Source organism: Lampetra planeri, chromosome 19 (assembly GCF_965212315.1).
Source record: "Lampetra planeri chromosome 19, kcLamPlan1.2.h2, whole genome shotgun sequence".
Taxonomy (NCBI): domain Eukaryota; kingdom Metazoa; phylum Chordata; class Hyperoartia; order Petromyzontiformes; family Petromyzontidae; genus Lampetra; species Lampetra planeri.
Window position 1 is genome coordinate 10,525,139 of NC_136125.1, and position 17,757 is coordinate 10,542,895.

General features: G+C 50.8%; 1 protein-coding gene across 1 annotated transcript in view; it reads left to right on the forward strand.

Annotated features, from left to right (window-relative positions):
• The window catches only part of FLT1 (fms related receptor tyrosine kinase 1), an 80,853-nt gene that overhangs the window by 33,038 nt on the left and 30,058 nt on the right, over positions 1 to 17,757 (forward strand). The window contains exons 7-16 of the mRNA XM_078602977.1: positions 52 to 229; positions 1,001 to 1,118; positions 2,264 to 2,460; positions 2,715 to 2,865; positions 7,294 to 7,408; positions 8,810 to 8,918; positions 11,753 to 12,142; positions 13,135 to 13,278; positions 14,076 to 14,207; positions 15,516 to 15,619. Of these exons, the coding sequence (XP_078459103.1) occupies positions 52 to 229; positions 1,001 to 1,118; positions 2,264 to 2,460; positions 2,715 to 2,865; positions 7,294 to 7,408; positions 8,810 to 8,918; positions 11,753 to 12,142; positions 13,135 to 13,278; positions 14,076 to 14,207; positions 15,516 to 15,619 (1,638 nt within the window). The remainder of the gene's footprint in view (positions 1 to 51; positions 230 to 1,000; positions 1,119 to 2,263; positions 2,461 to 2,714; positions 2,866 to 7,293; positions 7,409 to 8,809; positions 8,919 to 11,752; positions 12,143 to 13,134; positions 13,279 to 14,075; positions 14,208 to 15,515; positions 15,620 to 17,757) is intronic.

The following is a 17,757-nucleotide window of genomic DNA, read 5'->3' on the forward strand; positions in this document are numbered from 1 at the left end:
GCAATACACAAATTAATTTGAATTTTGTGTCTCTCCTTCCCTGTGCTGCAGAACCACTCGCTCGAAGAGAACTGCAAATACTTCGCAGACATCGTGAATAATAAAGAGAAACAATTTACAAAGCAATTGGAGCTCAGGAACGTGACTGTGAGCGACGCGGGCAACTACCTCTGCTCCGTGAACTACATGCAAGAGCACTGCTCCTCCTTGTCACACGTCGTCATATACGGTGAGAAGCACGTCATCCTCCCCGCATCCTTCACCCCGAAACTGTTCATTATTTACTACACAACTGGGCCTCCACGATGGACTTCCATGAGAGCAAGCTCTCGAGGTTATTCAACTGAAACTACACTCTTTTTTTATTTAAATGTTTTACCATGTAAGGCCCACAGAGCTACAGAGCGATTTTTCAGAACCGACCTGGCCACGAATGATAGCCCAACAAAGCGGCTTATCACGTGGACATTTATAGCAGCCAAAGACTCTAAACGCGTGATGTTGATTCTAAACGTGGAGGGGAAAACCCGGAGGACCCGGAGAAAAATCCACGGGAGAGAGACATGCAAACTTAAAATAAACAGCAGGCGTCAGGGTCAGGATCGAACCTACGACCTCCTGCATACCAGGCGAAGGAGTTAACATCGTGTCATCGCGGTGCCCTGGATGATGCAAAAATGCCACTTCCAGTTCTAGATTTGAAGCTTTCGTGACTGCAAGGATTCATATTCTTAGGTTTTTTTTCGGTAAAGTCGGTAAAGTCACGTAGACGGTTCCATCTGAAGACGGAAGCTTGTGTTGCCTCCGAAACGTCGTGATTTTTATTTGTTTATTTTTATTTTATTTTACTTTTATTAATTTTAATGTTTTTACCTACGTGACTTTACCGAAAAAAAACCTAAGAATATGCCACTTCCAGACCTCTCATCCTCTCTGATCGCCCCCCCTCCCCAATCCCCCACGGGTACTCCCTCCCTTCCCACCACCACCCTCTCCGTAGAGCGGCCATTCATCTTGGCGGCACCTTACGATGGGCCCCTGGTGGAGGTTGAAGTGGGGAAGAAAGAGGTCTCGCTGCGGGCGAGAATCAGCGCCTACCCCCTGCCCAAGTTCAACTGGTGAGACTCGTGACCCTGGCGCCCAGACCGCCCGGGGCTCTAACGTGCCGAGCCTACGTATGGTGCGAAAGAAGTTGCACGTGTATGCCTACGTGTCGCCAACTCCTCGGAGAGGAAAGTCACCAAAACGAACCTCAAAAGTTCCCCAGATGTTGCTGGATGAGTGTTCTTCACTAATTTTCAGAGGGGGGGGGGGGAAGCTTTCCACACATTTGTAACCATTGGGGTTTGCCAGCCACGATGGGTTGTTTTTAAATCCTTTATATTAAGTTCACTTGCTTGCTTGCTTGCGCGCTTACGACCGTGCAAATCTTTCGGTCGTTTTTTAACCCACTTCCCGTGATCCAATCGAGCTGACATTTTGCACACAGATTCGTTGTGCGTGACAATTCATTTTCATGAAAAAAATTTCCCAAAATGTTCCACTTTTTAGGAAAAAACGAATTTCATATTTCATTTAAAATACCAATGTGATAAAAATTAAACTCTTACTCAAGAAAAACAAAAATGAATAATAAAATAAAACCGATGCCACGCATAAAAAGGATTTATAGTGAAACACTTTGTTTTTACGGGTTAATTTTTCACATATTGTGTATTGTCGGGGACATCACGTCAGGGGCTGCACCCAAGGCCACCAAGGGTTGCCAGCGGCCCGCGAGCCTTGCAATGAAGAGCGCTGCGCTAGATAGACAATTCTGAAGGAGTCTAAAACGTCACTTCGGTCATTTACTTTCTAATTATTATTATTAGTGCCACGCTTGTTTACCCGGGAAAGCTTCACTGAGTCTCGTGGCTTTTTCAGGAGGGTTCTGCGAGGTTTCCACAGTTGAGGGCGATAGTTGTGATGTATAATCCCAATTGAGTAATTTAACGATGCCTTAAACATAGCAAACGGACACAGGATACTTAATGCACACCTAGAATTGTGTCACGAGACGATTTACCATGATCACAACGACGACGATGATTATGCTGAAGGTAACGAAGATGAAAACGATGACGATGATCACGATGACAAAGATGAAGACGATGGCAACGATGATGGGGACAACGGCGATGATGACAATGATGTTGAAGCTAACACCAATGATGACAATGATTACGATGATGACGACGACGATGATAACAACTGTTTAACATAGGTTCAAGGACGGCGTTCCCATCGTGCGAGGCCATCCGCGCTACCGCATACTCAAGTATGAGAAGCGGCAGTTCGAGCGGCTCCTCGTGCTCATAGTGCAGGAGGTGACGGTTGCGGACGCGGGCAACTACACTCTACAGCTGGAGCTCCGGCAACACAACCTGCTCAAGAGGGTCTCCTTCACGCTCGTCGTAAACGGTGAGAGGATCGCTCGCTCCCTCGCTCGCTCGATCGCTCGCTCGCCCGCTCCGACTCCCCTGACGCGGCCGTTGTTAATATTATTTTCATTGCAACTACGTGCCGTGTGCTCGTCCGACGTGTCACGTGCTCGAAGCTTCTCCGTCTTCTTCGGCAACGCTTGATCGCCGATTTGTGTTCGGAGCGGCGGTTCAGCCAGATTGCTCGTTTGACTTCCTCCCCGTCCCCGCTGCCGTTCCCCCCCCCCTCCCCAGTGCCGTCGGAAATCCACGACAAGTTCGTGGCCGCAGAGAGCGACGTGACGTTCCCGCTCAACAGCCAGCAGAGTGTGGTGTGCACGGCGTATGGGCTTCCACCACCTGCCATCCACTGGTACTGGCAGCCCTGCGATGACAACGCCAGGAGGTGAGCAGCCAACACCCGCATCCAACTCACTCACTCAGCGCTCGTTCACTTGATCGCTCATCTGTTGGCTCACTCGCCTGCTCGCTTGCTCGCACTTTTGCTGCTCACTGACTTGGCTATTTACTCAAAGACGAAGACAAAGATCTGTCGTGTAGCCTCAACAGACTGTAGGCGGGCAAGTGCTGTTAGCGATTTGCACCTATGAAGGCCGGCACGGCACACGAGGGGGTGGTTGGCCAGCACCACGCCGGGCCGCCGTTGTCTCCCTTAGTTGTGACGTTTTACACATTGCATCAGATTATAATTTTATGGCTGAATAGACCTAGGGCTGGCCCAGGACCAGTTCAGATGATCATCGCTTTTGTTGACTCGTACAACAACAACACAACAACTGCCATTCGCCACTAAGTGGCGGTGACGTCACCACGACGCTTGTGCCAGGCCATGTGCACCTTGAGGCCACGTGAAGTGTCGAACGCCCGCTGGCAGGTCACGGGGCAGACCCAGGTGCCACGGGTCGACTGACCGAGATGACCAAGATGACACGTACACACACACACACACGCGTCTGCGTTGCGCGCACACACACACACACACACGTGCATTTAATTTGTAAGGGGGCCCGCATTAGTGTCTCTCAGTGGGGGGATTCTACAACTGGAAGCAGGCAGGAAAGGTGTGGCGGCTCTTTTGTGGGAGGATGTTTGCTCGCCCGACGCTCCGAGGAACTGTTTATTTATTCTCCGCCGCTTTTGTTTTGAGAAATTCGGATGCGAATAATGGCGTTATGGCTAGCCACGGAATTTTCCCTCGCAGGGAAGAGAGCGCTGGCAATTGTGGCCTTTCCCACACCTCCAATTAGCACGGTTGGCTACGTACGGCGCGAAAGAAGTTCAACATACGTGTCGCTCGCGGGCCATGCTGCATTCTATTTATTCACAAAAGCCTCGACGAGTCTCAAGACACTTTATTTTTAAGGAGGGGTCCATTCGTTGGGACGTTTGGTCAATTCCATTGTGAGCGGTGTTTTTTTTCATGCGGGAGGAAACCATAAAACCCAGGGTTCTGCCTTGGGGTTGGGGTTGCCACCTGACAGCCCAGGGATTGACGTCTGTGCCCGGGCGGCGGCAATTGACTTGTGCCGAGATTCATGGTGGCCGGTACTGCTGTGTTGAACGTCATTACAGTGAATAAGCATTGTTTTGATAACGGGCCTAGGTTGACTGTAAGATTATACATGTCGCTGGGTTCGGTCCGTGTGAAAGATGGGCTACCTTTAAACAATCTTGAATGATTGTTAGGCATTATGGGTGAAAATCAGAGGACCCAGAGAAAACCCCAAGCCTTGCGTCATCCACCAACCCTTGCCCTCCATGCCCTATATCACACACATGGGCAAAACAACGTAATGGTTAATTGAGTGTGCACGCATAGTGGCTTTGAGGTATCATGTCTCCCCTCTCCTCCTCGCAGTTGCAACATGGATTATTCCAAATGGAAAGTGCAACACTTATGCTGCTCTTTGTTACCAGCGCAGAATTGCATTGTTTAGTTTTGGACACACCACTGCATATTGGGAACTGTAGACATGGACTGCAGTGGAATAATTGACCTTCCTGCAGGAGATACTTAAAACTCTGTTGAGGCTAAACTAACACTAAACTTGACTATTTTTATTTTAACCAGGTAAAGCCCACCGAGCTATTTTTGCTCTTTTTCAGAAGCAACCTGGCCACAGATGATCGCTTACCGAGGTGGCTCATGGTGTGATAATATACAGCTGCCAAATACTCTAAGCGCACGATGTCCATTCTCAATACCAGGCGAGGGAGTTAACATCTCGCCATCATGGCGCCTCTTGGCTCGCGCTAGGTACGACGCTCCACGTTGAGATCGATGTATACGTCTAACTCCGGTTTAAAAATACTAAAGCCGATGACGAGAGGAAGAAGGCTAAATTCATTCCGAGGGCACGCCGATTAAACGAGCGCCAGGAGATCCCAATGATCTCTTGTGGGATTGAACCGGGATGGAGGTCTTCCGTGTTGGGACCCTACCCCCACCAACCCCCCACTTCCCACCCCCCAAACCCCCCCCCCAGCTCGGCTTTCCACTCTTTCCTCACCCCCAACCCCCCTTTCCTCTCTCACCCCCCCCCCCACCCGCAGCCTACTTCCCACTTTTAAAACCGTTCTCCAAACATCTCGCCGCTCGTTTTTTCCGCCGCGATTCGAGCGACGGTGCGAGGGTCGCTGTGGGAGGCCGCGAGCGAGTGCCGTTTGCTCTGCCCCCGGGGGGGGGGGGGGGGGGGGCGGAGATCACGCAGAGCCAGCGGCTGTGTAGTGTTGTAAAATGACGGACTTATAAACTCCTATATGGCACACACTGTTCATTGTCTTATTAGACAGTCCCTATCACACAAAGGGGTATACGGTCCCATCACCCGTCACCCTGAGGAGGTACAGCCTCCGGACCTTGTACAGCTCCACACTCACGCTTGGCTCCTATTCTAAGGAGGTACAGCCTCTGGACCTGCTGTCTATCTAATCTCCTCTCTCGCAAGGCCCTTACCTCTCTGCATGTCGGGGCTCGCGGTGGTGAGATGTTGAATGCCTTGCCTGGTACACAGGAGGTGGTGGGTTCGATCCCGACCCTGACGCCTGCTGTTGTATATTTGGAGTTTGCGTGTCTCTCTCCCCGTGGTCGCGTGGATTTTTCTCCGGGTCTTCCAGTTTCTCCTTCCACGTTGATAAGCCACACGCGTTTAGAGTATTTGGCTGCAATGAATGTCCGCGTCAGCCACTTTGTTGAGCTATAATTCGTGGCAAGGTCGCTTCTGAAAAAGAGCTATGTAGTTCAGTGGGCCTTATCTGGTAAAATAAAATTAAACTAGTTTAGTTCATCTCCCTTGCCTGGTACGCAGTTTGTTGAGGGTTCGATCCCTGAACCTTGACCCTGACGATGCCTGCTGTATATTTAGAGTTTGCATGTTCTCCCCATGGTGGTCGTGTGGATTTTTCTCCCGGTCGCTATGGTTTAAAGCCTCCCTCCACATTTAGAAACAAGATGCACTTATATTATTTGGCTGCTGTAATGAATTCCCACGTGTGGTGATGATAGCAGCCACGACAATGAGCCAGGTCGCCTATGAAAACGAGCTAACAGCTCGTAGCTCAGTGCTCAATAAAATAGCTCAGCTGTTAGTTTATATACACTCCGGTGTGAATCCCGATTTATACAAATCTTCATCTCCCTGCTCATCACGTGTCTATTAACACGATTTCCCGTTGTGCCGAGCACAAACTTCCTCGCAGCGGATCTGACTGGCTGCCCCTGTTGCTTTCGCCGTTCCACGGGTCCCGTCGTGAGTGCTCGCGTGATTCCATCCTCGTGATTCCATCACCGGCCGCGTGGCTCATCGATGGAGCGAGCAGCTCACAGTTCAGAGGTCGCGAGTTCACATCCTGGTTGGGGGTTGATTCGGCCCATCATCTTTCCGGGGTCGATAAAATACGTACCACCGGGTGGGGAATTCACTTGATAAATGTGCTCCTTCGATGGGAAAGTGGACATTCCCTCCACACGCTCGGGGGCCGAACCACCACTGCGAACCTCCGATTAGCACGGCTGGCTCCATAAGGTGCAAAAGAAGTCCAACGCAACATGTACAACAGGAGTTGATTGCCACCTCAATGCTCGTTTAAGCAAGAAGTCCCTTCGGCTTACGTTGGGACGTTGGATTCCGCTCCTAGATTGTGGCACAACGGCGCAATACAGTGACACTAAGGTGCACCCCGGCTTATTAGAGAATACAAAACGTTCTCATGTAAGTTAAGTGACTTACTATTTTATGAGGTGGATCTGCTACTCTTAAAGAGCCACTGCTGGTCACGTGCACTGTGATGTCACCGTTGTCTTTGCGGGATTTTGTTTGTGCTATAACCGGCCGTGATTGGTCGGAGACCATCGCATGCAGCTGACATTGACTCAAAACTCATTCACCGCACCCTGAATACATGCTTTTGACAACATACAAAAGACATGCATTGATGATCCTGACTATGAACGGATGAATATTTTGAGGGGTGTACATTTTAAAAATGACGTTTCATTGCAATAACACAACTCGAATGACACAGTCACTCGACTCTGATGCAATTCCAGCTTCCTTGTGCTACCCACGCTTGAGTCATGCTGTCTTTGCGTGATTCACACTGCTTTGAGCTGCCCATGTACGTCATGCTGCCCTGTGCTGCCCATGTGCTTCATGCTTCCTGCTGACGATGTGCTCCATGCTGCCCTGTATAGTCCATGTGCTCCATGCTTCCCTGTGCTGCCCATGTGCATCATGCTTCCTGCTGCCCATGTGGTCCACGCTGCCCTGTGCTGCCCATGCGTTTCAAGTAACGTACGCCGCCCATGCTGCAGGTGCTATCCCCGTAAGCAGAACTGGGTGGTACTGCCCTCGCATTTCCACGTCATCAACGGCCCCAACAGAGTGACCATCAACACTCGCATGAAGGTCTTCAACGACAAGAACAAGGTGAGGGGACGGCCGGGGCTCCAACACGCTCCCTTCGCGATCTCAGACGCAGAGAATAATACAAAGTCACGTGACTTTACCGAAAAAACCTAAGAATATGAATCCTTGCAGTCACGAAAGCTTCAAATCTAGAAATAATACAAAGGCTCCCGCTCACAGATTGTTGGGGCAGATGCCGTTTGCGAGCACCGATGAAGGCACCAAGCACATTTAAGGCTGAGTCGACCTACAGGATGACCGAAACCGGTATAAGTTTATGAATATTTCGCCAGTGATTGATCAACTCTGGAACAAATTTGCAAGGCAATGTGTTTCAGCCATTTCCACGAGGATGTTGAACCTGGCTCATGAAGTTACACATCTTGAATTTGCAAAGAAGATTCCAATTAGTTGTTGTGTGGTGAAGTGAAAATCTGCAGTATCGCTCCGCCTGGCGTACATTTATTTAAAAAAAATTGCTAACAATGCACAGCGCCAGTAAACAAGCTTCATAATGAATCATTCTGTAAACAGGCATTATTACTTTTAGAATGGGTGAGTCAAATGCTCGCAGAACATGATGATTCACCTCATGTCAGCAGGCTGCATTGTATTCCTCCGAATTTGAGCCTTCTTTTTTTTCACTAATTACCACAAATAAAGCAAAAGTATTGTCGCGATCAGCACTGTATCATGACAGCAATATATTCGCTAATCTAAAAAAGGGTGTTTTACCCAAAAACGTTATCCGACGATTGTAATACACTTGTCTGCCGGGACTTGTTTAATGTTACGGAAAAATGGAAGGAACTGGAAAGAGAGGAAGACCTCATAGAGGATGGCTCGACGAAGACATCAAGAGATTCGTGCCAGAGAGATGTGGCTGCTACTGGAGCGACTGCCACGGTGGCGAGATGGTGACTACCTCGCCTGGTCGTGGGTTCTATCCCGATCCAGACTCCTGTACATTTGGAGTTTGCATGTCTCTCTCGCCGTGGTCGCGTGGATTTTTCTCCGGGCCTTCCGGGTTTTCCCTCCGCATTTAGAAACAACGTCACGCGTTTAGAGTATTTGGCTGTTCAGAATTTCCACGTGATCAGCCACTTCGTTGAGCTATCATTTGTGAAAGCCACGTCGCTTCTGAAAAAAGAGCTATATTGCTCAGTTGGCCATACCTGGTTAAAAAAAGATAGTTTTATTATAGTTTAGTATTGGCACTGCAAGACAAAAAAAAGTGGAAACAAGTGACGAAACGTGCCTGTGGGACACCTATTGGCTCTGTCTGCCCATGGATCGTGGCGACGACGACGACGCTGAGTCCTAGCTCAATGCAAACACGCTGCATGCGTTGTGGCCGTGTGCGCGACTTCCAACTCCTTCGTTGCCATTTTTGTTTCCATTTTTTTTCCCCCAACCGCCCAGACGGTGAGCTCGCTGCTGATTGGACAAGCCAACATGTCGGGCCACTATCGCTGCGAGGCCACGAATGACCTCAAAGCTGACCAGTGGACCGTCCCGTTCTTCGTCACAGGTGAGAAAAGACAGGTCCACGACGTTGACATCGTGGACGTTGGGCAACTGGAGCCGGTCTGTCCATGCATCCCGTCTGTCCGTCTCTCTGTTCCTCCCATCTGTACGTCTGTCCGTGTGTGATTGTGCCTCTCTGCAGTATGTGGGACCTTTTTGCTCATATCAAAGTATGAAAAATACTTTCATACTGCCAAAAAAAGGTCCCATGATAGAGCTGCTCAGCACGAGCTATAAATGCTCTGGTACGTGCATGGCCTTTGTACTGTCCGCCTTTTGGTGTTCTTTGGTCTGACACTGGTGGAACTGGGCCACACAGAAGACTGTCTTTGGTGTAGGCCAATCAGTTTCAAAGACAGTGCCACGTATTATTAGAGCATGTTCGTTTGCATGTTTTACCACAGGCACTGTGTGGTTAATGCAGACTTGATTCCTTGAAAAGGGATTCTATTCGGCGTTTGAGCATCTTAACACCTATTCTTTGGGTCTTTCGGTAAAGCCACGTAGATAGAACAAATAATAAAAATAATAACAATATCATGACGTTTTGATCGCAACACAAGCAATCGTCATCAGGTGAAAATATAGCGCTATATTTTCACCTGATGACGATTGCTTGTGTTGCGATCGAAACGTCGTGATATTGTTATTGTTTTTATTATTTATTCTATCTACGTGGCTTTACTGAAAGACCCAAAGAATATGAATTCCTGCAGTCACGAAAGCTTTAAGACAAAATCTTAACACCTGTTTCATTCCCAGAATTCATAATTTCATTCTCTGCAGTATATCTGTTTGACGTCTCTTTTGTCTGCATGTCTTGAGATCTGCCTGCCGTTCACTCACAGAATCACTTTGCCTCTTGCTCACACAAACTCGAGCAATTTATCGAAGCATCAATGTCAGCTTCACGAGCCTACTGGGCATTACGAACGCCTACACGCTACACAGGAAGGGAGTAACGCTCAGCGCACTGAACGGCATTGCGTAACTTTATCATTTTGTCGAGAGATACATGGGGTCAAAGGGCGCCAGCCAGTTTCGTGATCGCGAGACGGTCTCATTCCAACCGCGGTGCAAGAGATTCGCGAATTTTCCGCGCTCTGTCCGTGGAGGTCAGGAAGCGCAGCGCCAGCGACCGCGCCCATGCCGAAGCTTGACATCCGCAGTTGTTAGTGCTCCTCTCTTCCGCACACAGGAAGGCTGAACCCCCCCCCCCCCACTTCTCTGTCGCCCCCCCCCCCCCATCGGCCCACCCCAGCTCACGACCGACGCGACAGCAGACTCTATGTTGGGTTTTTTTCTTTTCTTTCGCGTGCCATATTTATTCAACGGGCCTTTTCCTGCTCCGCTGGGGATCGGGGGGGACAATGGGAAGACGTTGCCAGCTTCCTGTGCAGTTGGCGACAGAGGTTTGCGCAAGATCCTCTGGCGACGAGGAGTCGTGAGAGTCGTCACCCGGAACGTGACGATTGTAAATGCGAGTGGGCAGCCGAAGTGGCGTCGGCGTGAGTCACGTGTCTTTTCCAGCCATTGTGCCCTAAATTTGATGGCATTCATGTGACTAATAGCAACCCTTATAATGACCTTTATTTACCCAGGAAAACCTCACTGAGTCTCAAGACACTTGTTTTGTGTCAGGGTTATGAAATGGGATGGTTGGGAAATTCCATATGAAGGGAGTGTTTTGTTTAACGTGGGGGGAACCAAACAGATTATCCAGAAAAATTCCACCGTTCACGAAATAATTACGACAATTCATTATTTGACCAGGAAAAGCCTCAAAGAGTCTCAAAGATTACATCGCAAGAGAGCCCTGCATCGGTGTGTTTCGCCAACACCATTCCTGAGTGGCTCAATGTGGCAGTAAAACAGTGGCACCCGGAGAATGCCCTCGCGAAACTCCGCACATCCAGATTCAAGCAACCCATCGCTGCCCTGCCACCTTCTGGCTCCTTTGCGGCTCCAAGCCCTGCCAGCAACGCCCGCTATTCTCAGGCAGTCTCCATCCCTGCCCAGCTTGTGAGATCCAATGAGATTGCGCGACTTCGCTCCGATTTTGTCACGGGACCATGTGGTGCAAGCTGTGCGTAAGCAATGGCAATTACCGGTGACTCATGATGGATCTTTTCGGATGGGGGCCGGGGGAAGGTATTGCGGTGTGGGAGGCTGCAGGGTGTGTGTGTGTCTTTTTGTTGTTGTTGCACTCGGAGTGAGCGGTCGTTTCACCACCACCCCGCACCTTTTCCCTCTGAACAGTCATCCCACTGAGCTCAGCGCGATAACAAAAGTCTGTTTTGGAAAAGTGGTTTTGAATGAGACAATTTTGGCTCTTCTTCCTATGTGAAAGTATGTAGTAGTGGTTATATGATGACAATAATAATAATAAGGGTGATGGGCTCTACATGGCATGCTTGACTACACATAATTTCTTGCACATAAAGATTAATCCGTGGTTAAGTGGACTCCTAATTCTATAGCCATTGTCAGTGCAATCTCGGTACAAATTGCGATGTGTTTTTAGGTTGTATCACCATCTGTTTCAGCACGATGCCTTAGCTTTGCACTGGGGGGGGGGGTTGCTCGGGACCTAAATAAATTAAAATTTCCGCTTCCATTGCGCTGGGAGAGCGAAACGTCAGACGGCTCGCGGCGCAACCCGAAAAAACCCAGCGGCCAGTTTATTTGTGGTCAGGCGCGGGGGAGCTGAGAAGCCATCTTTGTCAACGGCGACCCCCCCTCCCCCTGATGGAGCTGTCACAGCTCAAACCACGAGACAACAACCCACGCGGTGTCGCGACCAAAACATTCCTCGCGGCAAACTCTTCCCCCACGCAGACGTGCCGGGCGGCCTGGAAGCCCGCCTCTCCGCCGACAGCTCCGGCATCGAGGGCGACAACCTGACCCTGGAGTGCCGCGCCAACAAGTTCCTCTACAGCAACGTCGGCTGGCTCTGCCCGAGCGTCGGCTCGCCAGCGCCGGCCCCTTCCTTCTTCCCGCCGCTCGACGGCTCCGGCTGGAACCTGCCGGCCACGGCTCCGGTGGGCGCGGCGGAGAGCGCGGGCTGCGCGTACGCTCGCCCCGCGGAGGCGACGGACGGGACGTACAGCACGCTGGTGCGTCTCTCCATCCCCGGGGCCCTGCGGGCGCACGCCGGGAACTACGCGTGCTTGGCGCAGAGCCGTTCGGGCCGCTGGCAGCGCCGCAACCTCACCGTCGAGCTGCAAGGTGTGTCCGTGCGCGCCCGTGCGCGCCCGGCTTACCTGCCTGACCTTGCGTGCGGGGAGAAAGAACGGCAGCCACGGCAATATATCGGTCGCGCCGGTGCGCAGCGGGATGATGGTTCGCGTCTTCAGACTCGGTTGTAGCTACTGCATCGCAACTGAATTCATTAGCAGTGTGATGGACGTCGCGAGGATTAATACAATGTCTTATTTACTGTACTTGTATTTGATGGTAAATCACTGAAAGTGAGAAAAACATGCAAAATGCAAATGTAATTCTATTTAATAATGGCCGCCGTGGTGGCGAGATGGTAACTACCTCACTGGCATGCATGAGGGCGTGGGTTCGATACGACCCTGATGCCTGTATGTTTGGAGTTTGCATGTTCTCCCCGTGGTTGCGTGGATTTTTATCCGGGTTCTTTACGTTTAGAATCACTCGTTTAGAACATTTGGCTGCGATAAATTCCCATTTGTAAGCCGCTTCGTTGAGCTATCGTTTGTGGCCAGGTCGCTTCTGAAAAAGAGCTACATAGCTCAGTTGGCCTTGCCTAGTAAAATAAAAAATAAAAACCTGTTTAGTTGCATAGGTCTGTAGGTATTTACATCAATATTTTTTAGCTGTGTATTTTTTAAATATTTAAAAACATCAAATTGCTCAATCAAACAGGTGAGGCAGCATACCGGCTGTACGAGACGCACGGCGGCTCTGTGTGCTCTCGTCTCGCCGTCTGCAGCCAGCGGTAAGACAAAGATAATTATCCCACCCCCACAAAGAAGGGAAGGTAATTCACCGAAATTGTTCACGGCAAAAAGTCGCATCGTAAAACCCAGCGTACGGGGGGGGGGGGGGCGGGGGGGGGGCGCGACGAAGCCACCTTTTCGCTCTCGTCTTGCCTTGCGCGCGTTCGACCGATCGCCAGCGAGCGAGCGAGCGAGCGAGCGCTAACGACGTCCCTGTCGCGTGTGCCCGCGACCTGTCCCCGCGCGCTGCAGCACAGGAGCCGGTGCACCTGCGCAACCTGTCGGCCATGGCGCTGAACGTGAGCGACTCGCTGCGTCTCGAGTGCAGCGCGTCCGGCCGGCCGCGTCCCACCATCAGCTGGTTCAAGGACGGTCGCCTCCTGACGCCGGGCGCCGGTAAGGGCCGAGCGCGACTCCGCCCTGGCTGTCACGGGGAGCCTGGCTCGCGTGGGGACACGGCAGCGGGAAGCCTTCTTCCTTACTCAGCGGCGAATGGCCACTTCCTAGTACCTTTGGCAGGCACCCCACATAAACGCGCACACACTCGCGCGCGGTAGGAATATTAGAAGCAGCCTTGTTGCCAGGCCAAAACTATTTCCCTCTAAGACCCAATGAATGCGGCTAAGATCCCTATTGCAGTGACGGTAAATATCGTTTGCAGGCGGTTTTGAAGCGGTAGGCTACATGTCGCCACGGGTCGTGCGATATGAAGTCGTTGCCCACATGCAGCCATACTTCACCGTGGATTAAGTTAGTGGAAAAAAGAGTTGCTGAATGGAGAGTTGCTGCAGCCGACTAGCCTCAGGGTGACTTGGAAAAGGAAGTACAATGTTACCTGAGCTCATGACCTTCACACATTCAAGGAAGCCGCCTGGTATCCTACCCCCTCGGCTACAGCTCATGCTGCCCGCTTTGCAATCAAAGAGAGATGATGCATGTTATTGAGTCAGCTCCACCCTGGGCCCCATCCCCTTACATCCCACCCCTTTCCTGCCCTCCCCTCCATCTTCTCCCTCGCACCCCCCACAATGGAATAATTCAGCCCCCCACCCCTAACTTGTCAAATGGTGTTACCCATCACGGTCACAACCATAAGTGTCTCACTCTGTCGCCGTGGCCTGCCGTGTCCTCCCTGTCCCCGTGGTCCCCCGTGTCCCCCCCCCCCCCCTGGTGTCGCCCCGTGTCCCCCGTAGCGGTGAGGCTGAGCGAGTCGGGGAGCGTGCTCAGCATCGACCGCGTGAAGGAGGAGGACTCGGGGGAGTACGTGTGCTACGCCTCCAACCGGCTTGGAGACAAATCCACCTCCACCATCGTCAGCGTGCACGGTCAGCGAAACGGACAGAACGACGCACGCACGCGTCACGCGCGTTTATTCGCAGACCATTCACAATGCGTCATCGTACGAGGTGGAGGTGGTTGAAAGTCCTGCAAATTCCCGCTCAAGCCGCTGCTGGCGAAAGGGCCTCCGCTAAAGAGCGTTCCGGAGAGCTTCCTCGAGTGGCTATGTTGCCCTACCCACCCTGTACCCCACCAGGCGCAATCTGCAAATCGACGAACAGCGGTGTGTCCGTTTACACCGCTGGGTGGAAATAAGCGAAGGGACTCAAGAAACGTTCCAATTCCATAGAGGCACCTGAACCAGCGGGGAAAGCAAAGCAGCGGCCTCTGGATTGAAGTCCAGTTTTCTGACCGTTACACCATGGCAATATCCCCAACAATATATTCTTATTATTAGAGTGGGTATTAGCAGAGAAGTCTGTCGAGTGATTTAACGTCGAGTGTTTATTTTCACATGTGCTCTTTTATTCCTGTAATGTGTTTGCATTCGATCAAATATGGCTCTCTCGGTGATCTACCCAGAAAAGCCTCGGTGAGTTTCGTGGTTATTTTTCCGGGAAAGTGCCGCTTGGGATGTTTGGCCACTTGCTGGAGAGATCTACACTTAACACTCCGCACAGATGGGTGATGATAGAGCTTCGTTTCAGTCCGGTCGGTCCGGCTTGGCAACCCATCAAACAGTTTTGCACCCAGCACACCACATCCAGTATATCTCATGCCATGGCAATGGCTAATAATCAAGTGTCAACTCCGATGTAACCTGCCCTTGTTGCTGATAAACTTACTTACTCGTGCTGTGCTGTACAAGTCTTTCACTGACAGCTTTGAAATAATTTCACATTCTATCCCACAATTCATCATTCAGCTTATGCTGATGTGGTATTACACCTGTGTGGCCACACTAAGCTTGTAATTAATGTCAAAATGAAATGCACGCTGACAGTGAGTCAATTCACTTCTCACATTTTGTAACCCGCAAAAAATACGGGGCATCTAATAACCAATGAGACCGTGAAAGTAAGTATATATATATACCGCGGACTGGTCTCCTTCCCAACCATCACTATCCATGTCTTCCTAACCGGTGTTTTTCTCATCCGAGGTTTGCCTGACTCTGCAGCAGCTGCACAAGCCCTTTCCTGCCTTTGTTAGTCCAAACAAAGCACGGAGAAAGACCTTCACAATGATTGAGCAGACCACTTCTTATTGCCTCCCTTATCAGCTGCCAATTTATGACAAATGCGTGCTTGGCAATTGGAAAATCATCATCTCTTTAATTCTTTTTGGACCCCCAGGTTTGTCCGACCAGTCGAACATGACCATAATCCTGCTGTGCACCGGTGTGATCGGCATCCTGCTGTGGCTGCTGCTGATCCTCTTCATCCGCAGGGTCAGGCAGGTAAGCCGAGCGTGGCCATACAGCCCCACTGGCCAAAACTCGAGTTCACATTCGATTGCGCTTCGTCATCAGCGCCGCCGCAAATTCCTTTGTTGTTTTACGCGAGCGCTTTGAGTTTGCACAGCCAAGTGTTTCGTCTGTGACGCGCCAAAGTCAAAAAGCCGCCACTTGCTCAAATGAACATCGAGTCGGTGCTCACCCCCCGTGTATAATTGTGGAAATTCCTCATTCCTATGGCGGGAGCGTGTCTTTCCATAATATAACTGCTGATGATTTCACCACATAGTGGTACTTATTTTATTGACCGCGGTAGGATGATGAGCTGAGCAGGCCGCGTGAGTGAACTTGATCTCCACCCTTTAGTTAGATATTTATATTCGAAGAGGCATATTGAGCTAGGGGGGGGAAGTGTGGAGCTGTGGAGCAGTGGCTCGCACAACGCGCTGTGAGCCAGGTGACCTGAGTTCGATTCCCAGTCACGGTTAACATCAGTGGCCAGTAATTTGTGAACCGGTCCTGGGCTCTCGCTTTCAGCAACCTGCCACCGACCAAGGTGGTGAAGTATGGTAAAGAACATTCGCGAACTCACATGGCGCGTGGAGAGCCCTCATACATCCGTGGATTGACAAAGGGCTGTAAAATTGGCCAAAGAACGTAGCATTCAAAAATGCACGAGAGCCCTTTGCGCCGTGGTGAATGTACACCACCAGCCCCGGCCAAACCAACCCCAGACAGACGGACGGATGGACAGTCGGAGAGACAAATGCTACCTCGGCAACAAAGGCTCTCCGTCCAGGTTACAAGTTTCTCAGCGCTTGCCGCTGATCTATGCTTTGCCCAATTTTGCGAAAAGGCTCGGTGGCAAACAAACCGTGGCAGGAACAAAGTCGCTCCGTGTTTGGCTTCAAAATGAACGGGGCGAGCAGAGCGATTAAAAGCTATCCGTTTGACGCACACGGCCGAACGTGCTTTTGTGAGCGCCGAAAGTAAACGAAGACATACAAAAATTTGGCGATTTGCGGCAACGTTACGTACATCTTGGTCGGAGAAGCGGTCCGACGGGATAAACATTTTTTACAAGGCCATTAAACGGGACGAATTAATACGGATATAAACCGTGCTCTCTCCGAAATCCAATCAAATAAACTTAAAATGAAGGGGCGTATAAAGCGCGATGAATAGACGCGTGGGCAACAGGGCATGGGAGCTGTGAGTCGCGGTGGATCCCACCGAGAGCCAGCGTCCAGGAAGACATCGCAAAAGAAAGAAAGAACACACAAATCGCCCGCAAATTCTTTCTGCTCCACTTGGGGAAATTAATTAATGTTTTTTTTTGTTTCACCGCGAGCTCCGTTATTACAGCGGCACAAAGGGCGGCTCTGATAGGTCCCGATGCACGCTGCATTATGCCGTTGTTGGAAGCTGTCATAACGAATTTCACGTGAAAGTGACCCTGGCTACAGGCAGCCGCTTTCACGCATGGCGCGTCTGCCGCGGGGCCTAAACCCACGCGGTGATTCTCCTTTTGTGATATAATTACAGCGCTCTGTAAGCGCTCGGTTATGTAAAACTCCTCCGTACGTCCTTATCAACCCTCGTTTGAAACCGTGACAAATGACGGTCGATTGCGATCAGCGCACATCCTCTCCGAGTCCCGTCAAGTGAGATTATCTGTGACATTTGTGGATCCCATCGTTTCCTTTGTGGCAGAAATAGGTCGCCGGTCACAACGACGCAATCACAGCGCCGCCAGGTCGTAGGTCACAACGACTCAATCGTAGCGCCGCCAGCACAGACGGCGCAACGAGGAGGTCATCCCGACCAGTGCCACTGATGTCACAACACCTCGCCGTCACTTCTTTTCATCTGTCACACGCATGCTTTAGTGCGAGCCCAATAGTCATACCAGTAAATGTTCCGGTGACTCTAAAACGGCCAATATAAGGAAACTGTTACGGGTGAAAGCAACCGGGAAGCAAGTGGGCATCAGTCTGCCAATATAGGGGGTAATGTCACCGTGCGGCTATCAAGTAACGTGCAAGCTCCCGCACCTCCGGTTAGCACGGTCGGCTACGTACGGCGCGAAAGATGTTCGCCATACATTCATACGTCAATTATGGTACAGTTGATCAAAATGA